At 45.8% G+C, this 22,036-nt stretch overlaps 1 protein-coding gene across 1 annotated transcript in view; it reads right to left on the bottom strand.

Annotated features, from left to right (window-relative positions):
• LOC121607607 (metabotropic glutamate receptor 8-like) overlaps window positions 1-22,036 on the bottom strand; it is a 110,102-nt gene that overhangs the window by 32,321 nt on the left and 55,745 nt on the right. Inside the window, exons 3-6 of the mRNA XM_041938512.1 lie at window positions 18,071-18,206; window positions 16,384-16,538; window positions 16,122-16,259; window positions 2,051-2,251 (exon numbers count right to left, since the gene is read on the bottom strand). Coding sequence (XP_041794446.1) covers window positions 2,051-2,251; window positions 16,122-16,259; window positions 16,384-16,538; window positions 18,071-18,206 — 630 coding nt within the window. The remainder of the gene's footprint in view (window positions 1-2,050; window positions 2,252-16,121; window positions 16,260-16,383; window positions 16,539-18,070; window positions 18,207-22,036) is intronic.

Raw genomic sequence — 22,036 nt, 5'->3', positions numbered from 1 at the left:
CTTGTGATCGCTTCACACCTGCGTCTGTGCAAAACCTCAAAGACGTTTTGTTTTATGTGCGTTTAGTGTTTGTGTGTCTGTTGCTGCTCTCCTGATCCCTGGAAGAAGAGACTTTCTAATCTCAACAGGACTCCGGTGAAATAAAGGTTTAATAATCGGCAATACGGCTCTAAAATAATACCACGATATTTCAGGGTTTTAAGGATATTTTAGATGATATCACACATATGGAGCACACCTTTCCAAAGGTTGGACGATGCTGAGCTATCGGTGAATTACCACTGGTAAGATGGAAACATCCTTTAAAATCATCCGCCACCAGCACATACGAGGAGCGTGAGGTCAAATATTCCACAGCTGTGTGATTATTAAAGTGATGTGGAAGCAGACGGATCATCAGCCCCCACCGGGCTCGGAGTAATGAACGTGGAAACGGGAGGAAATAAAACCCGGCGACCAGGTTTGTTTAATAATGAGCCGAGGATTCCCTGACGACGGCGTCAGCGCTCGCGCTTCCTGCTGACAAAGGCCTTCACCGGGAGGTCGACCGCCACGAGAAGAGCTCGGACCGCAGCGATGAGGAGGGACGAGGATGGAGAGGAGGAATGAAGGGCAGAAATAAATGAGAGGTTAATGAAGGAGCGTTGAGGCCTCCTGTTGGGTGACGCTGGGATGGCAAACAGCTGCGCCGACAGAAACAAAGACGCTGATGAAGGGCGAAGCCTTTCTTCTCTGTTTCTTCCTGAATCATCTTCTTTCTGCATTTGTCGTCTCTTTTTCCAACGTTTTCCACTTCACGTTTCACCGTCACACATCAGAGAAGCTTCAGCCGGTCGCCTCCTCGTTGCTGGTTGGTCAAACGACCAGATGTGCGTGAAAACGCGGGGCCGGACCCGCATCGAAAACCTTCCAATTCGACTGCGATCCACCACATCAGGTGATGCATCGAACACCTGTGTGGTGGAGAGTCACAGATCTGAACATGGTCCCGCTTCTTTAAGCTGTGAGTCATCATCCAGGTGTCTTCACTGAGAGCAGCGTCCACCTGAAGCTGTCGGAGACAAACAGTCCGATCTGTTGTCCTCTGAGCAGCAGCCATGTTCACTTTGCTTTTTGCTTTCTATATTTTATTCCAGTGAAAACAGGAAACATCCTTGAGGCATCTAGAGAATTAGGAGAAATCTACATGACTCACGGCCTCCACACAGGTGCAGCACACCTGCAGAGCCGGTCCAGGTGAGCCTCCAAACTAAATTTAACTACAACGACTGCACGTGACGGTGTTTTTGTGTCTTTATCAGGTCATTTTCTTTGACGTGAAAACAACAGATTTCCACTCAGGAATGAGATGAAATCCACCAGCTGGAGTCTGATCCGGATCAGCTGGAGTTCAGGTGAAAGGTAAAGAGACAGCCCACGCGTGGAGCTGCTCCGACCTGCGTTACGAGCTTTTTCCACGACGCTCTGACACGAGGCTCGGCCTGCAAACTGTCGTCCTGCTGCTTTGCTGTGATTGGTCGGTGAACAATGAAAACAACTCTCCACCTGACAACACGAGGTTCGCGGCGCCTCGACCGATCGATGGGCTGATCTGATCACTGATTCATTTTGGTCAGATTTTCCTCAGACGTGCCGACAGCTGGTGAGAATAAATTTGATTTATGCTCAGTATTTCTCTTGTGTGCATGTGTTATGGCTAATACACGAATATTGATCAGATCAATCACAAACTGTAAACCATGTGTTAGCGTGAAGCTGCAGTTTGTGGTCAGAGCGGACAGAACGAGGTGATGAGGTGACGATGGTGAAGAGGAGGGCAGCAGGCCGTTCTGTTCGCTCTGTCCATGTTTGAAACTGACAAATAAGATAAAATAAAAAGCACACTGATTCAAACAGGAGCAGTTTAATTCCTATGACCCCTGAAGGCATCTTCTGTGTTAAAGTGTGAGAGGAAATGTGTTCATGCTTTAACCAAACTAAAGGTCAACTAATTGAAAAACAGTGCAAACGATGACGATGCTGATGAAGATGACGAAGCAGCGGCTCTTACCGTTGAAGCCGACGGCGCGGATGTGGGCCAGCAGCTCCTTGCCGTCGATGTTGGCCATGCGCGGGCACAGCCCGGGGTACCCGGCACAAAGCTCGCGGTGCATGTGGTGCAGAGCGTGCGCCATGGCGTACACGGCGTCCATCACAAACTGAACCTTCCCCTCCTGCTCGTAGGTGGAGTCCCGGCCGACCTTCTCCAGCCCTGGAACAGAAACAGCGTCAGGTGATCGAACGCGTGACAACACACCACGGATCGAGACCGAAAGTTCATCCAGTGTCTGAGCTTCGTCAGATACGATCGAAAGCTCCAGAACAGCTATTGAGTGGATCTGAGATTCTTTTTCAAAGAAAAAGTTAAAGTTTCAACATCAACTTCAAAGAACACGAGGAAGACGTCCTGAAAGTGGCCAGAGAAGATTAAAGGTTCAGCGAGGACTGTGACTCCATCTGCTGATGAAGACCATGTGTTGTGATAGAAAGACGTCTGTCAAAGGTCCAGTTCCTACATGAACGTATTCCTTCTGTTTTCCAATCAAAATCAAGTAAGAACCTGAGAACTGACCCTCTGCTGACGACACACAGATCTTGTGATTATGAAATATGAGCTTTGTAATTATGATCTCAGATTTAATAGATCGTGAGAAAATTCTATGAGCTGATATTTGAATAATTTCACGACACTAACAGGAGATTCCTCTCGCACATCTTGAAATGATGAACTCATTTTCTCAGGATTTTTACATACTGATCTCATAATTATGACATACAGACTCATACTGTGAGAAATGGATATTGTTAAAAGCGACAAATTTTATTGTAACTCTGTGATTTTCTTGACATTTGACGTGGATCTTTAATCATGGTTACAAAAAACAAAAACACAATTAAAAGATCATTTCTTGTAATTTTTTTCATTTAATTGTTTTTCCCTCAGTAAATGTTCCTCTGCAGGATTTATTTTATTCATTTATTTATTTGAAAGGGACAGCACACATTCATGAACATCAGTATGTGAGTACATGTGTAAATGTGTCAGAGTTAGCAAGCCTGCTAATTTACATCCATAGTCCCTCGGCAGGTAATAGAACAACAGACAGATAGGAGGAATATAATAATAACAGTACACAAGGAGTTCACATTAAAATACTCATTCATACATAGACGTAAAGTGCAGTGTGATTCTATAAAGTGCCGGGTGTATGGATAAGTGCATGGATAGTTAAACAGATCCACATGTGGTGGCCCAGACCTGCCGCTTAGAGTGGACCAAGACATCAGATACTTAGCAGCAGATGAAAAGTCCCATTCACAAATGAAGTACACAAAGATAATACATCACAGTGCAGTACAGTGCAGTGCATACATACGTACGTATATGGAGGCATACACTGCACAACAACAACAAAGACAGTGCAAAGTATGGCGGACAGTCACAAAGCGCGGTACATACGTATATGTATCGCCCTCTGCGAGACGTCCGTCATCCCCTGGGGATCATAGATATTAGAAATCACCATCACAATCTGAGCAGTATTGAGATGAAAGTGATGGACAGACCATTTAATGGACGTCATCGTCCTCAGATTCTTCAATATGACAGAAAACGTCAACGTTCAGAAGAAGAACGGAAGAACAGACTGCGTCCGTTTTCTTTTCTGTTTCAGACCAAAGGTTTCAGTTTGTCCTTGCCGCCAGGCAGAAAGTAACTCACAAAGGATTATGGGATTGTAAAATGCAATGCAAAACACATTTCTGATAACTAACCCATTAGCATGAAAAAATTACATTTAGCTCCATCTCATTAGCCGTGATTAAATAACGTAGTGGAGACGACATCGCCATCTTTTATTTGAAAACTCTGTAAAATCCTTCCAAAAATTTTCACTGAGTAATTACCGTTATTAGAGCGGCGGCGCTCTGCGCTCACGCCGCCGGCCGGAGAGCGAGGGGGAGGCGGGGGAGGAGGAAACTGGCTGCCAGACTGGACCCTCCATCAACAGACAAGACTGCTCTGAATTAATAGGAGCTTAGAAATGAAATCCAATTTAATTTTAATAGCAGGCGGGCAGTGGGGGATCTGTCCGAGGGGAGACATTTGCTCCGGCAGTAAAGACTGATTACACGTCTGTGCGGCGGTAATGAACGAGCCTCGAACGGCGGGCGGAGAGCCGGGGATGTCAAACAGCCGAGGCTGAGAGGAGATGTACGGCCGAGCTGCAGATGATCGCTGCTCGCTGCAGATGATGAGTGTCTCCTCAATATTTAAAGAAAACAAATGTCGGATTCTGGAAATTCAAACGGTGCCTGAATGCAGTGTTGTGAATCCACAGGAAGCTCGGTGGCTCCGAGAGCGAGTCCGACGTCTGCAGAAGCTTCTCTGAGAACAGTCCAGTTCACAAACAGGTGATTCAGAGCAAAAACTTTAGATCTGAGTGATCTTCTCATATTTAGATTGAAACTTGAAACTAGATTGAACCACGTAGCGCTGACTACGCTAACGCTAGCTCGAACTATCGCCTGAACCTGCAGCTTCCTTCAGCTTCACTGAGCTTTACATCGAGTTTCAGCTCCATTCACTACCTGCTCAGCAGCGAACAGCCAGAGACGAGCTGGTGAACGAAGCGGAGGAGTCAGATATTTCCTGCAGGAGTTGGTGGAGCCCCAAAACAGAGCTAAAAGAGAGACAATATTGAACTTACATTCATAATGTGGAAACAAAACTCCACATGAATGACAGTGTTGCTCCATAACCGCAACAGCTATTTATAATTTAAGCCTTCTGCAACATGTTCTAACTGTTTATGTCATCTTTGTTGTCATGAAAGCAACATAAGACATGACTCAACGTCAACTTTGCATTAAAAGTGACAGAATTGACTGAACGACTCCTTTGTGTTCATGTCATGTCGGTCTCAAGCACACGCCTTAAAATAAGTGTTACTGTTTATCTGAAATAAAGAAATATATATTAACGTGTTGGATGGTTTACATCCAACTCAGCTGTAGAATGAAGAACATGACAGAATCTCACCTCAGAGTTTTATAATCAGTAAATCTAACAGCCTTCACCGATGATTAAGATGATATGAGCTAGAACAGCACACACATAAAACGATGCATCATTATTGGTCAAAGGTGTCATCAGAAAGCAGCGAATCCTTCCAGTAGCTGTGAAGATACTTCAGTCTGGCTTCCTGGTGTAAACGCCGTCCTCTTAATATGTCGGCGTTCATAATTTCCTATCAGTGACAGCCAATTAGGTTGGAGGACGTCCAGAGCTTTTAGTTCACCGAGGCGTGAGATCGTTAGGAAGCTGTGTGGTCAACGGGCAGAAGAGCTGGACGTTAAGTTTCTGCAGCCGAACACAGAATTCATTTGGAGTTTTGTGAAGCCGCTTGTTGCTGGTGTGTGTAAATGTGCACAAATGTGTGTCACACTGGCAATGTTTAGTATGCATGATCTTCAGCTGTAGTACCCCCCATTAATGCTGCCTTGATATATTTCAGATTTTGTATATATATTTATATTATACATAATATATCTATAATAATTTCTCACTGCTGCTACGAACAGTGAGTGTGTTTCTGATTAGACCTTTATAACAACATTATCACGACTGTTGTTTTACATTCTATCTGTTGATCTGGCAAATGTTCGGTTGTTCTCATGTTTGGGTTTGTTTCCTTCAGGCTGACTCGTTGTGGAGAGCTGGAGGGTGTTGGCTGGGTTAGTGACAACATTTAACAAATATACTACAAGTCTTCTGTCTCGTCCCTGACCGGATGTGCAGGTTTAAACACTACTGAGAGTCACCCACAGTTTTCCTTCACTGGACCAAAGGGAGGGGGGCCGGTCTGGTGATACTGTTCACTGCGTGGTGCCCGTTCGCCTCCTGGTTAAAGGTGGACGCCAAATAAAAGAAGCATCGTCCCTCTTCAGATGTTTCTTTGTTTTTAGACTGTTGCTGTCAAATAAAGACAAAAAGGTCCAAATAGAAAAAGTATGTCACCAAACTATTGTGATCATAAAGATTCAGTCAATTTATCAGTTTGTTATCAGGGTGGAGGTCAGATCCACAGGGATCATCCTCTGAGGACCAGGAGCGTCCCCTGTGGACTCCCTGTGGTCTGTAGCTGTGGTGTCTGTGCCCGGGAACAAACTGCTGCTGAGTGACTGTCAGTGATGTCAGTGACGAGCGGCGTCTTCGGCCACGTGGCGACCCGAATGTCACGTCCCTCTCCGCGTTCCTTAACGGACCTTGATGACTGACGATGATGGTGACGATGATGAAGGTCTGACGGTGACTGAGGTGAGGCGTCGCACTCGACAGACAGCTCCATCGTGGCCGCTGGCATTTCAATTACGCATCACTTAGAGGGTGAATTTAATTCCCTCTTCTCTCTCGCAGACATCCTTCTGTTTCAATTACATTTGGAAATTAGATCAACGGCAAACTAATCACAGAGGTTGGTGGTGATGAGTTCAGGGGAAACTGAACTCTGACGGCTGCATCTCGCACACCTGAGCGTGTTTACAGGAACCGCTGTTTCATCATCTGTGTTGTTTATTAGGAGCGTCTGCGATTGGTCGGCGAGGATTGATCACGTTTCCTAACAGCAGCCAATCTGACCGAGAGTCATAAAACACGACTGACACGTCAGAGCTGAAGACTGCTTTTTACAATCACAGGAAGAGTGACATAAATCATCTTAACAGTCCCTCAAACGTCCACCAGAACACGATTTCTCCGGTCGTCATATTTATTATTCAGACTGAACATCTGCTGGTCGTTCAGAGTTTTTCTTATTACAAAACTTTGAGACAAAGTTGTTTTGTAAGTCACGAGTGAGTCTCAAGCCTTCGCTGTGTGAAGGACTGCTTCAAGTCCCAAGTCGAGGCCAGCAAGTCATGATCTGTGAAGTCCAGACAGGTGAAGACAGGTAAGAGCCTGAAGCTAAGCTCTCAGTCGAGATGAGGAGATCCAGAGTCTCCGAAATCAAGACCAACCGGATCCAGATCAAGACCAATAAGTCAAGAGGGGTGAATCCTGAGTCAAGCTCCAAGTCAAGATCAACAAGACCAACTTCGAGGCCAACAATAAGTCAACAGGTGGTCCTGAGTCAAGTCTCAAGTCGACTCAGGTCAGTTTTCCTTTAACAGTTATAATTTCATCATTTGCAGTCAGAAAATGTCTGGATGGTCTTTGAGGCTCCGTGTTTCGGCTGACTGGTCAAATCTCGCGGTTGTGACGGAGCACAAACCTGGATGCTTCAGTATCGTGTCTTTTTTTGATGAGTTCAGATCAATTCAGCTTTTTTAAAAACCAACAGCTGTGCAGCCGCCTTCCACGCTGACGTCACTGAGAAGCAAAAAGAGAGCCGCTCGCTCAGCTTCTCCTCTTCAAAGCAAAAAGGAAAAGTTCCTGAGCGCTGCTGGATCCTGACGCCGAGGCAGCGTTCCCCTCAGAGATCACAGCAGCGCTCGCAGAGAAGAAAGACGGCCGGCCGCCGTCGCCGTCGCTCCTTCATCTGCTTCGAACCCAACGCACTGCGGCGCGACGGGAAAACACACGAGACAACACAAAGAGGCGTTCGAGCGCAAATCCGGCTTTCATACCCACTCAGTGCATTTCCAGGGAATCTGCAGCACAGAGGAATACAGCGGGGGAGGGGCAGGGGGGGGCAGTGGCGTAAAGAAGGTGAGAAAACAATGAGGCTCTTAACTCAGCAAACATTCAGCAAAGAGCAAAGAGCAAAATCAAATATTCATGATTTCTGGTGAAACTGTGTTTGAGGAGTCCCCCGGTGAAAGAACTGAGCCCCGGCGTGAAAGACGAGGTTTCACCTGAATTAAACAAACTCAACAAGAAGTGCACGGCTGCTGCTGCTGCTGCTGCAGCCGAGGGAACAGTTTCACTGAAAAATAGATCTCACCTTCTTTTCTTAGAGCGACTGAAATGTTCGCGACAGCCACGCCAAACGATCATTACACCGACAGCTTTACCAGCAGTGGAGCTGAAAAGTCCTGAAGCGGCCAGCAGAAATCATGACTGGATGTTTTAAATTAATGAATTAATGAATTTAAATAAATCCTCTCATGTTTTAAACAGATGTCATACTGTATATAATATATACTACATGTATACTGTGAACAGGGAGGTCAAACTGCCTCTGTGCACTGTTTCGGACGTCTGCGACACCCCCCTTCACGGTGTGTGAAAGTACTTTTACTTGTACTGGATATTTTAGGGTAATATTGATGTTTTTACTCAGGTAAAAGATCTGAGTACTTCAAACCACAAACACAGCCAGGTTTATGTTCACCCACTGTCCCTGAACGCTGCAATTCATGCAAAAATCCCAACACATATGGTCCTGTGTTGTACCTTCAATCTGACTTTTAGATTTTTAGAATAATAAACGTTAAAGTGCCGTTCACACAAGACTGCATCAGGATCAACGTCGCAGCTCGAAGTTACTGCAGAGAAATCACATGAAGACATTTCCTCTGTGAATAAACGCCAATAAATCTGCTGAGAAATCATCGAGAGAGGAACTGATGAGCTCATTCTGCATATTAAACGGTGCTGATTTGCCGAAACATATTGCCTAAAAGACCAGAACGGCACGCAGATCATCATCAATAGAAACATCGATTTTCATTTCTAAGGATGTAAACATTCAGACTAAACCCCATTTTTCAGAAAAAATGTCCTAAAACATGCAGCGCAACTCAAAATCCAGCAAAAGTGCCTGAAATGGGTTGAAGCAGTTTGACCTCTGAGCATCCTGTCGATGACCAACGTGCTCGTTTTGTCCTGATTTGGTGTCGGAGGTTTGGGGGGGGGTCAGTGGATTTCATGTAAATCGGTCCAGCAGTTTTAAAGGTGAAAGCGTAACATCACGTCTGCCACGTCTCCACCCTCAGACATTAGAAATTCTCCCTGGAGGTCGAGCTTGCAGCCAATCAGAAAGCGACACGCTGTCGTCGGGATCTCAACGCCCGAATCAGGTGTTCAAACCGTAAACGTGTCTCCGTTAACCAAACGAGCGTCTCTGCCGGCGACACGACAACAAACACGACGCTAATTATAGATCTGGATCAATGAGAGGCTGACAGAGAATCCGTCGGCTGGAGGGTCAGATCTCGACCTTCAGAGAGGAAGAGGAGCTCGGCTGCGAAGAGGAGACACAGATGATTCGTCTCAGCAGCTGCAGGCGTCCCTGTCTGTCCTCGATGGACGAGACAAAGTTAACATGTAGCTCGAATGTCGTAAGCGGACGGCGCGCTGTTGGTGGGGCTGAGGAGGAAGGACCACGCCAGCGCCACGTCTGCATCCCGTTTAACGTGCCGCTCGTTAGCGGCGGACGTCTGGTCGCCCGTTCAATAAGCAAAAGCGCGAGATGAGACGTGTGTCCGTCTTTGTTACATAAGGAGACGAGTTCGGCGGGAAAGCGAGCGTGGGTTGGAAGGAGGAGGAAATATAGATTTTCTAATTTACACTCATCCAAGCCTTCAGGAGGAGGGAGGGGCTGGTGGAGGTTGGAGGCGGAGTGAGGCGGGGGTGGGGGGGTACAGTATTGGATTTCTTTTTAAAGCGACACACTCTATCTGGCAGGAAATGAGGTGCTCCGAGGTGGCGGAGCCGAGCGGCGGCATCATCCCCGGGCGGAGGGTGATGGAACGTCACCCTCAGACCTCGGGCCCCCGGCGTCTCATGGATATTTAATTATCCTAATTAATTACAATTAATGTGCGGGCTTTCCCGCCCGCCCTCCGGAGGGATCGCACTGAGCGCGCTCTAATCTCCGTCAGCTGCTTCTTCTTCTCTGCTGGAGGCAGCTGAAGACATGAAAACAGATGTTTACAGATGTGAACGATGTTTGAGGTCCACTGACATCCCAACATTTCCATTTACTGGAGACTACGAGGGGTCAGACTTTATGATTCATGTTCCACAGAAACACGAGACAAGAGACTCCGAACCGCCTGAGGACCGACCGACTGACAGCACGACCGTCCAGAAGCTCCTACCCTGAATAAAAACATCACCCGTTTACAAATATGAATGAATCCTGTTGTTTTTTATCTTTTTGTCCGAGCAGAGGATCAATACGACGACACTCCAGCTGATTGTGCAGCCTGCAGGCCGCAGACGCTGCAGAACTTCTCTGCTCTGAGATAAACGTTCAGACAGCACAGACAGATTGTCCTGGATTGTCCTGGATTAAGACCAGACGACCACCAACACTGATGATCAACTCTGAATCACAGAATCACAGGCTACATCTGGACGTGACGTGTAAACAAGCGACGATGTGCGCTAGCTAAAGTTACCGAGCAGCAGCTCATTTACCGTGTTTGGTTGCGCAGCCTCTGTGAACAAAGTAAAAACTACCATAACTAACAAAAATACGCCCTTTGACCTCTGACCTCTGTCAGGTGACGTGTAGCATCCAAGCTCGGCGCTGTGTGAGGGCTCCACCTGTGTAGAAAAGTCTCCACATTCTTTCAAACAATACACACATTTCCACCCATTGTGTGTTATTGCCTTATATTATGCTATCACGTCTTAGCTACCTAGCTAGCTGGCTAACATCGGCCTGTGGGCTGCAGGTTTGGGTCCCGTAATTCAGATAATCTGCATCTGTAGTATCGACGTTTTCTTCTGACTCTGTGCCGCAAAGCAGCTGAGCATCTTTCCCGAATGTCAAAGTATTCCTTTAAGTTGATTTGCTGTCATTTAAAAAACACATTCGAGTTCATCAAGGTGAGAATTCATGAAATTCATTCTCCTCTCAAACGTTCAGAGCGTTTCTAAGCTCCTCCCCCGTCAGCTGACACTGATGTTCAGTTTCTTTGCTTTCCTTTATAATCTTTATGGAAATGAGAAGTGATGTAATGCATGAAAAAAGATTACAGTGTCGCAGTGTGATACACACGCACACACACGCACACACACCTGCAGCCTTTCAACACTCTGATCTCACATCTTTACAGCTGCAACGACACAATCTGCCCCCCCCCCCCCCCCCCCCCCCCCACACACACACACACACACACACACACACACACACACGCAGACAGACGCACACACACTAACAGGAGGATGCTGACCTGCTGACTCAGCTGTTTGTTCGTGTGATGACTCTCCTGCATTTTAAACTCTTTTTAGGGGTGTTCAAACACACCTACATTTCATACCAGCCCCCCTAAAATAATACGAATTTTAATCAAAAATCTATTTTATAAACAAAATATTTAGTTATTTTACTAATTTATGAGCACTTGTCCTGCCTGTTGTCATCATTTTAAGGTCATGCTAGTTTCTCATCTGTTCTCTGTGTTTCACCAAGGTTTAACCCTCCACTGACACACACACACACACACACACACACACACACACACACACACACACCAGACGTCAACCACAATCATCTGAAATTCAGGCCAGAACATCGAAACGCACTCAACCTGAATGTGTTGACAGTGAAGCTGCTGGAAGCTCGACGGTTAAACAGCCCCGACAAGCAAAGGGGGACAGACTTGATCCATCTCAGCTGTCAAACAGGAAGCAGTCCTGGATCTACAAGACCAGTACTGCTGAGATCAGGTGCAAATGTTCTGTAATATTAGAATATGAAAAATATACTAAACAATATTTTATTGTTTATTGTTTAGTATATTTTCATTCTGGTATATTTTTAGTTGCATTTACGAATATTTTTATTGCACGTTGGTTTATTTTATTCTAGTTATCTTAATTTTATTCTTTCTAATCTTTCTTATCTTTCTTATTATCTTGTTTCTAACATGGGGGTTGCAATGAAAGTTTCATTGACATGTCAGGCTCAATGACAATAAAGAACCTTGAATCTTGAATTAACTTAGCTTAGCAATTGATTACCAACTAATTTCCCATCAGATTAAATGTCAGTTTCTAGCTGTACAGTATGTTTGTGTGTGACTGCCAAAGAGTGAGCGAGGAAGACGGAGAGGAAGAGGAGACAGCAGGAAGAATCAGGTGAAAAGCGGACAGATAAAGATCTACTGGACCCTCCATTCACAATGTTGTTTTACATGCACGGTCTGATCCTGCAGTCGGCCCTGTCCAAAACTCCGTCTGGAGCTTGTACCCGACCTGACGGCGGCCGACCGATCGAAGCCGTCCACTGAGCTCGGGTGAAGACTCGCGGCTTCATCAGCAGCCGAGGGGAGCGGCTGTTCTCAGAGCGCTAATGCTGTTGTTCTGTTGTCTCACGTCTTTCTGCACACTCACCTGCGTTTACCCAAAACCTCCCGCAAATCCTGTTTGGTGTGTCGGACATGTTTGTAAAGGATGCGGCCCTCAGCGGCCCCCTGTTCCACAGAGGAAGTCCTCCTGAATCAGGGAGGATTACGTCCTCTGCAGGGGCTCCGCAGTCAGCACAGAGAGGCTCAGCAGACCAGCAGAGAGCTGGACTGGATTCATTCAGATTAAACAGCTTCTCATTTACATCTGCTTTCAGCTCAGGTCTGAATCCCTGGTGACTTTAAACGAGGGTCCAAGAAGAGGAAACCACAAGAGTCTGCAGAGCTGAGGGGTCACTGATCTCCTGAGCCCCAGTTCACACACTCCACGTGTTGCGTTCGAGGTCCAGCGGTGAGTAACTGTTCTGAAATATAAACCCCAGATGTTCTTTGTGAACCAGGGGCTCGTCATGCAGCGTCCTCTGGTTTTGATGTGACCCACTTCGCCTCCGTGCATCCCTGGACACCGCATGTTCTCTGATGAGAGACTCTGTCACTTCTCATTTGAAATTCAATCTATGTTCAACTTTAAGGGTCGCAATGTGAGGAAGCGTTTTTAGATTGAACACCAACGATGAAAAACAAGTTGTGCATCAGTTTCATTTGTTCGGCTCCCCAGAGGAACCAGGCTGGTTAAAGATGAAGACCACTGAGACAGTAAACACGACACAGGAAGTCCAGTTTGAGGGACAGATTCAGGACGAAATGCTCAAACACTGATTGGACAGTAGAAACACTTTGTTCTCACTGCAAAGAGATGCACCATGAACGTGCACTTGCATGTGTCTTATTCACCACAGCAACACTGTGACAAACACTGAGCCCAGACCACCCTGCAGCGCCGCTGGACCCGCTTCATGAGGGGCTTCACTCAGGCTGAAGTGGGTCTGAACCCGGGTTAAGGACTGGCTCATGCTGAGGTGTGTCACCTGTCCAGTCACCAGTTGTTGGTTGGGTCTTATTTTGTTGGAGTTGTGGTTGTTGGACATGTTTCCGCTGCAGGTCGTGGCTGTAAAGTCTGCTCCCTCGTTCTCTGACTTCATATCTGGCTTGAATCGTGCTTTTCTGTTGACACTGTGTGACTTTGATTTTTGATGTTTTGAATGGGCCCAGGTGGACTAGCAACCACTTGTGGAAGCTAATGGGGATCTGAACTACAAATAAAGAATCAGATGTAGTCTCAGACTGCCTGGCTGCTGTGAAACTGGCTTGTTTTGGCATCATTCGGCTCCAGATGGGTAAAATGGGCAGAACAGCAGCACTTCTGCTCATTTGGAGAGCTCTTGTTGAATGTGTACTTTTTTATTTTCTGCATCACTTTGAATTAAATCCCATTGTTGTTCTTCTTTTTTCCCTAAATCCTCCTTTCATTTCTGTTCTGCCAACCTCGTAGCGAGTGAGAAAGGTGCCGTGTTGCGTTCAGGCCTCCTTGGAAATCCAATAGATATTTAAAACTAAAAAAACATGCCTGGTAGAAAGGTGAAGGAAGCACTGCCCTCCTCTCCTCCTGCTGATTGTAGTCACTCTAACATCGTTCATCAGTGTCAGATGGGATCTGTGAGTTCAACTACAAACACTTTCATGTTCACTCTCAGACTCAGCAGGATCGAGTGAACGCCGGATTAATCAGGATGTCAGAGACGCTCGGTGTCGCGAGGTCGAGAGCTCAGGCCCCAAAATGATTATCCAGCGTGTTAATTGGCACTCGGCGCCGGTCGTCCGGCTCATGAATATAAATGGAGGAGAGGCTGAGTGTTGGAGCGCTCCAAAGAGACAACAGACCCGTTAACCCTCCAACACGGAGAAGATCCTGGACCGCCGAGATGAAATCACGTACCGACGGCGTCTCAGCTCCTGCGGGCTTTCACTCACATCGTCCCATCCTGATCACGTCAGCACCAGCTTCTGCTCCTCTGGGTTCACGTTGAACTTGGCTGCAGACGTTTGCTCGCACGCCGATGATCGGTTCATCAAAGAAGAATTAGATTTGAAAACCACTTTGTTCCCCATGATGCTAAATCTATGAGATCATTAAACCGAGGACGCTTTGGTGAATCGTTTTTATTTTAAAAATGGTGATCTGAAAAAGTGTTGACACGCTCACTGGTGAGCTTAGTCAGCTGTAACTAGCTAACTTTCATCCTGTGATTTGGCCAAAGCTCAACAGGCTGTACTAATGTGCTGCCTGCATGCTGCTGTCTGTACCTGACATCCAGCCAAAGAGAAAAGAGCATCAGGATGAAGAAGAGAATGAGCCGACTCTTCAAAAAGACACAGATACAATAAAGCACATAAACAATGCAGCTCGTTGCATCATGCAGAAAGCGATTGAGTGTTCATCATATATTCTAAATAATTTCCTTCTGGATGGAAATAAATGTGACTGCATTAATAGATGGAAGAGGCTGCAAATGATCGTTACCTTTCAGAATAAAATTCTACATGAAAAGCCTAAAACTGCAGTGATTTGTTAGAGTGACTCATTTCCAGGGGGCTTAAAATAACTGTTAGAGGTGCAAAGATGCAACACAAAAAAGCCCAAATATTAATAACCAAAAAAAAAAAACATGTGTAACAGAACTTTTCCTCCGTCCTCTCCATCAATCATCTCATGACCCCTCAGATTTATCTGGTGAGCCTTTGGAGGGCCCCGACCACTAGGTTGGGAACCACTTGACTAAACTAGCTAACTGTATATAAAGTATTTGAAGCTAGTTCCACCTCGAGCAGCTGCAACAGTAAACGAATGCCTACACTTCCATGCATGAGTATTAACAGTGTAATAATGTCAAATTTAATGATCGCAGTAATTTCCTGCAGAACGATTACTTTTACTTTTGATGTTTGTGCTGGATGTTTACTTATGATGGAGTATTTTTACACTGTGGTAGTGGTACTTTGCTACAGCAAATGATCTGAGTATTTCTTCCACCAATGATGAAGGGCAGAAGCTCCACACGCTGTATCTACAGCAGAGTTTACTTCCTGTGTCAGCCCCCTCAGAACAGCTGAGTCATGAACAAAGAAGTTAACTTAGTCATGCTTCTGTAGTTTGAGGCAGAGGAACACGTTTGATTTCATGATATGAGTTTGGCTGTTTCTGGGGGAGGATTAGAGGAGTGTGTTTTTGAGGCGTCTGAAAAAATGATTCAAAGGAAAATATATGATGAAGTGAAGTGAAGTTTTATTTCATCCCCCGGGACCACAAATCAGCCTCAAAGGGCTTTAAAGCCAAAGAAAGCAGAAGTTAGAGAAGGAAAGAAGGAGGCAGAGAAGAGAAGGAGGAGATAGAGGAAGGAGGAAGGAGAGAAGGAGGCAGAGAAGAGAAGGAGGAGATAGAGGAAGGAGGAAAGAGAGAAGGAGGCAGAGAAGAGAAGGAGGAGATAAACGAGGGAAGAAGGTGGAGGAAGAGGGAGAAGCACTAGGTGGAGAAAGGAATATGGAGGTATTGAAGGAGACATGGAAAGAGAAGTTAAAATAGGAAAGGAGGTAGAAAGGGAGGTAATCAAGGGAAGAAGGAAGCAGGATGAAAGGTAGATGTCGTCCAAGAAAGTTGCAGTTAGATTCTAGGAAAGAATGAGGTGGAGAAGGAAGAAGGACATAGAGGAGGAAACAAGGAGTGATTGAAGGTAGAGAAGCAGATGAAGAAATTGATGAGGTGAGAAGGGCAGGAGGCGGAGTTAGAGAAGTTTCTGCTGCAGTGTAACTAAACTAGTTCCTTATCTGGTATAATGAAGTCCATGCTGACCTTTGACCTCGCTGCTTCCACCTGTGTTTCTTACCTGTACATTTCTTGGGGCTGCCGGGTCTCTTGCCATGCATCCCCAACTTGCAGCCGAAGTTCTCCTCCCAGAACTCGGCGAACCAGACGTTCCTGCGGTTGTTGGACAGGGAGCGGCTCTTGAAGTAGCGGTCAAACGCTGCGGAAAGAAGGGAACTGTTCATCATCATCATCATCATCATCATCGTCATCGTCACGACGGTCATCTCCTTCAAAATGTCCTCGGAACGACGTGCTGTCCTGAGCTCTGTTCCCTGACTCACCGTCCACGGACGCCCTCTTGGGGAGGATGGTGACGGCGCCCTCGGCCACCCGCTCCTGCTGGACCACCGGAGAGATCTTGGAGCCCCAGCTGTCGGAGCCCACCCACAGGAAGTGACCCGTCAGGTTGTTCTGTTTCGCCGCGTCCAAGATTCGCCTGTCAGGGTCACAGGTGACACGGTCGAGACAGAGACATAAACTACATGGATGTGTTTTGAGCTAATGCTAATGTCAGGATGCTAACATGCTCATCATGACAATGCTAACATGCTAGCGGGTATAATGTTCAACATGCCCACCATCGTAGTTGTGTTAGCATGTTGGCATTGTTAACAGGGTTGAGGCTGATGGGAAAGTCTTTTTACAACCTCCAGCACTAAAAAATGAAGCCAGTGCTGCAGGACCAAACACTGCAGTTCCTCCAACGGCCACTGGGGGCTGGCTACAACAGTGAGTCCGTCCCCACAGACCCTCATATTAAAACGCCCAACTTTACAACTGACATAAACATGTTTAGTGCAGTGTGAACGGTTTAGTCTCTGCAGCTAATTTTCTTGTGCAGGGTTGAATTTTTATTTAACTCACTTATTTAAATGATATTAAAACTTAAAGCATTACTTTGAGTGACAGCTAGCCTCTGGGTTTCAGCAACCAGGCTTCACTCAGCTCCACCTATTTGCCATTTTTGGATTAGCCAGGAGTTTGAGTTTCGTCACCTGAGACTACGTCCATATTTTATACTGTCTCTGTTCTGAAACAGAGTCCTGAAACGTTGACCTGATGAAACAGTAACAGTAATCCTTTAAACATTAATGTTAGTTTCATGACATGAGTTCAAACAGGAGAGATGATCCGTCTGGTCCTTTACATCCTCTGCTCTCTGTCTGTGAGAGAGAGAGTTTCCTCTGTGTGTGATTCAGAGCTGCAGAATAACATCAGCTGCAGCACTGATGTGTGTGTGTGTGTGTGTGTGTGTGTGTGATGCTCTCAGTTCACTCAGATAATTGGAAGCTTGTTATCTTAATCTGCACTCAACAGTTGGTGGATGTACTGATTAAATACATGGAGAACACACAGATACAGAGTGTGTGTGTGTTTATACTGAAGTCTCACAGCAAGTGAGTGTGAGTGTGCGTGTGTGTGTGAGTGTGAGTGTGTGTGTGTGCGTGTGTGTGTGAGCCCAGTGCTGTATTTGGAGGCTAATTTCAGATAAACTGGGGGGGTGTTAGTGGCTTGTATTCGGTGCAGTAACCTTCAGAAGACGATCAGCAGATTATTGTCAGTTGTTATTTTCTAAAAAGTGAACAGAAGTTCTGCCAGTGACTCTGTGCGGCTTCATTTATGAACAGATAACTTAAGCCTGATCACAATGACAATGCTAACATGCTGATGCTAAGCAGATGCAACATTTATCATGTTCACCGTTTTAGTGTCGCATGCTAGCATGCTAAAATTTGCCAGTTAGCATGACACAATAAGAGCAGCCGTCTGATGGGGTGTCAAATTAAAACTGACTCGATGATGGTGATGGTGAGTAGAAATGAAGGAATCACTGAGGAGACTGAAATTCATCCTGAGGGAGACAAAACTGCGCTGAACACATTTCATGGCCAGTACATTTCACTTAAAAGCACAAATGTCAACCTCATGGTGGCGCTACAGGACAAGTCTAAGGATCAACTTTTTTACCGGATGTCGTCCTCGTTTGCAAACATGATGACAGCGCGAGCGTTTGGCGTCTCCAGCAGACGCAGGACGATCTTGTTGAACTCGCCGGGTCTCGGCTCGCGAGGAATCTTCAGAGACTGAGCGATACAAACACCACCTGAGAGAGAGACAGAGATAGATAGAGAGACAGAGAGAGAGACAGAGACAGAGAGAGACAGAGAGACAGAGAGAGAGACAGAGAGACAGAGAGACAGAGAGAGAGAGACAGAGACAGAGAGAGACAGAGAGAGAGAGAGACAGAGAGAGAGAGAGACAGAGAGACAGAGAGAGACAGAGAGAGACAGACAGACAGAGAGAGACAGACAGACAGAGAGACAGACAGAGACAGAGAGACAGAGAGACAGAGAGATAGACAGACAATTAATATTTAGACAGAAAGACTGAAACCAGGATTAGTTTAGAGGATTTCTGGGACGTCATTGGTCAGATTAGTCGATCATTATTAGCTGTGCTCAGACGGGTCAGACTACATGTTGGATTGCAACCAATCAGAGCCTGCCAGGTGCCAGTGCACCTGGCTGAGAAGTGATCACACTGCAGGTCTGGTCAATCTGATCCAATGTCTTCTGCACGCATCCTCATCCAGACACAGATCGCTCCATGCTTACATCTGATTGGTCGGTGTCACCAACAGACTGCAGAAGCTGTCAGACTAAAATACTCTGACGTGAACAGGGGATAAAACCAGCACCACGTCCCACATCCGTCCAGTCTGGACGATATCAGGCGGACAGTTTAACCAAAATTATCTGAAGAGGTGAGGATTTGTCCTCTGGGGACCATGATTGAAAATCCATGAGACATATTTTAGTCTTGAAGAAAATCCTTCAGCCAGTTAATGGTGAACACTGATCGTTCATGTGCAGCTCTGCTGTTTGTTCATGTTGACACGTCTGCTTCGTCTTCACTCCTCTTCATCTCGTATTATTTTCTCTCCGGGCTTCATCGTGACTCGGATTTAACATTTTAATTGTCTTCGCTGTTTGTCTTGTTCTTATCTTGTTCACAGGGATCATTAAACTTTCATCTGCCGTCACTGAAACAAAGGTCGGGGGGAGGGGGGGTGATTAACGCCGCCAGAAGCTAAATGCTGTCAAATTATCACTAACATCTCACTAATGACGCTGGATGAGAGGGATTCCTTCATGCAGCATTTACTGCAACAATACAGAGATATACAGAGAAAACAGAATAATCTGATACTGATGTTCCTCAAAGAACAAGGAAGAAGAAGAAAAGCAACAGGCTTTCAGTCGAGATCGCTTCGATCTGCTTTGTTCTGTCTTCAGGGTGAGAGAGATGAAGAAAGAAGAGGAAGTCAAATTCAAGTGTTTGGCACATCACAACCACAGACCTGAGAGAACCTGAAGGTCTTAAGGTTTTAAAAGACGCCACAGTGGCTGTACATCTGACATCAGGCTGATTGTTCCAGAGAGGGCTCGTAGTAAGTGAATGCACCTTCAGGGTGAGGAAGAGGAGGAGCACAGAGTAGAGGGAGAGGAGAGAGGGAAGAAGGAGCAGCAGGAGGATAAAAGGTGCACAAACGAAGTGCTGTCCTGTCGTTTCATCCCAAAAACACTGGATCCTGCATTTCCCATCATGCATCTGAACATTGTCTTTCATCAGCCCCTCCCAGATAAATGTCTTTCAAACTCTTCACCTCTCAAGACGTAGCAAATATGCAGAAAAAGAAGATTTTCACATGACAGCAGAAGACTTTGATCTGATGGTTTTCTTCTGGATCACTCTTTTATTCATTATTATTATTATTAATTATCATTATTCTTATATTATTATTATTGTTATTATTATTATTATATTATTATTATCATGTCCTCTCATGTTTTGATTGGTTGTTTTGCTTCCTGTTCTGCACTGCTGCAATCAGCCGGTTTCCCTTCACGCTTCAGTAATCAAAGTGGATGTCTCAGCATTAAACTCTCGTCTAAACTCACTGAAAACACCTGAAGTTTGTGATATTGTTCCTGCAGCGCTGTCCCCGGGGCAGTTCTGAAGATGAACTTTGTGTCATGGAGGCTGCAGAGGAACCGAACCTCTGAGCGTGAGCCGTTCCGACTTAATTGGCTCTTTCATCGTGAAAAAACTAAAACACAAAGACGCCGGCTTAAATTTTGGGCATTTTCTCGTCAAAGTTTGACTTAGTTTGACTTTGAGGCTCTCGGAGGGTGATCTGAGCTAACGCTAACGTCAGCACGTGAACATGCTGCAGGTGTAATGTCTTCCCCCGTTCACCATCTTAGCATGTTAGCATTGTTAATTAGCACTGAATGCAGAGTAGCTACACCTGAGGCTGATGCGTGTCATTGGCTTTGCAGGTACCTTGGTGTTGAAAAATTTTGACCTGATGAAAAGTCAGAGGATCATCAAAGCAGTTACAATTCATCCTGGGGGGGACACAGATTTTATCAATTCAATAGTTACTGAGCCATTTCAATTAAAACCACAAATGTGGACCTCATGGCGACGCGACAGAGAAAATCAGGGGATCACTAGAGTCAGACGGATCCACCTGTGGGCAGCTCGAATATCTGTTCTTATTCTACAGAAATCCATCTTCTATATGTCAGTAACCAACATTTGTTGGTCGCAGCTTCTTCAGTGGATTTGCTGCTTTTATTTGTAATGTATGATCGTGAATGAAGAGTCTTCGGGGTTTGGACTGAGGACAGAAGCAATCTGAGGACGTCACTTTGGCCTCTGGGAAACTGTGACTCAATGAAAGGGCAGATTAATTAATAATGAAAGTAATGGTTAGTCGCAGCCAATAATAAATGACTGATAATTCATATTTTCTTGGGTTTGAATGTTTTCTTTTTCAAACAAAACGTTCCTGTAAGTTAAATTAAATCTTTCCAGGAAGCTTCAGAGGAAATTATTAAGAAATCAGAGACCTGTACGATGAAGGCTTACCGTTACTTCACTGTTCGAGCTGCTGTGAAGTCTCTATATAAGAGAAACGTCACAGAGTCTTATCTCCCTGAAGAAAGAGGAGCTGTGTGAGTTCACCTCTTGTCTGTTCAGGCTGCTCTCAGAGGCTTCGGGCCAAAAGGATGGAGATAAAAACATTTAAGACCCTGCTGCCATTATCATCATCACGCCGTCCACGGCGAGCTGAGAGGCGTCCACAGCCTCTCCCCCGAGACACGGCTCCAATCAGACGCTTTCAGAGGAAAATTGATTCCACTGTGAGCTCATCTCTACATTACACAGGCCCACCAGGCCATCGGATTGGAGCTGCAGCATCTCTCTCGTACAGGCCCTTTTGTTGGGGGGGGGGTCGGGGATTATATGTTTGAAGATTTGAAGGTCAGGCTGCTGAGAGCACGATGGCGGCATTATCATCTCACATCTCAGACAGACAGCTTTTTTCACTCATTCAACTTAATCCCGGTTTTCTTGACACTTGACGGTCGTTAATTTCAAAACCACAAATAACAGCTGGTGGGAGACGACGGTCAGGGGGTGCACCGTGAGGTGAAAGGTGAAAGGTGAAAGGTGTGTGTGTGAGACAATTATTGTTCCATCGAAAACTTGCACATTCAAATGCTAACATTAGCATTTGCTAAGCTCTGTTGTCCTGTCAGCGTGTGTTCAAGCGCCATGAGTCTGTGTTCGGGGGGGTGTGTCGTTTCAGGTGCAGGTGAGACATGAAATGCAATGCAGGGAATCTACTTTGAGCGACAGACCCGTCAGTCTGCAGGCCTATCAGACACCAAACAACCTCGTCCACGACAGGCTTCTGTCACAGAACACATTTCGTCCTTGTCGCTGCAGGAAAAGCGCCGGTGTGAACAACAAAGTCAGCGATGGCTGAGTTCCATCTAGTTGCTTCGGTTTCAGGGTCCTGGTGTTGTGCGTGCTGGCTCTCTGTCACACCGCCATGACTTACTGGGACACTTGAATAGA

This window comes from Chelmon rostratus, chromosome 6 (genome assembly GCF_017976325.1).
Source record: "Chelmon rostratus isolate fCheRos1 chromosome 6, fCheRos1.pri, whole genome shotgun sequence".
NCBI lineage: Eukaryota > Metazoa > Chordata > Actinopteri > Chaetodontiformes > Chaetodontidae > Chelmon > Chelmon rostratus.
Note: the sequence above shows the minus strand (reverse complement) of the source record. Positions and strands in the feature narration are given on the sequence as shown.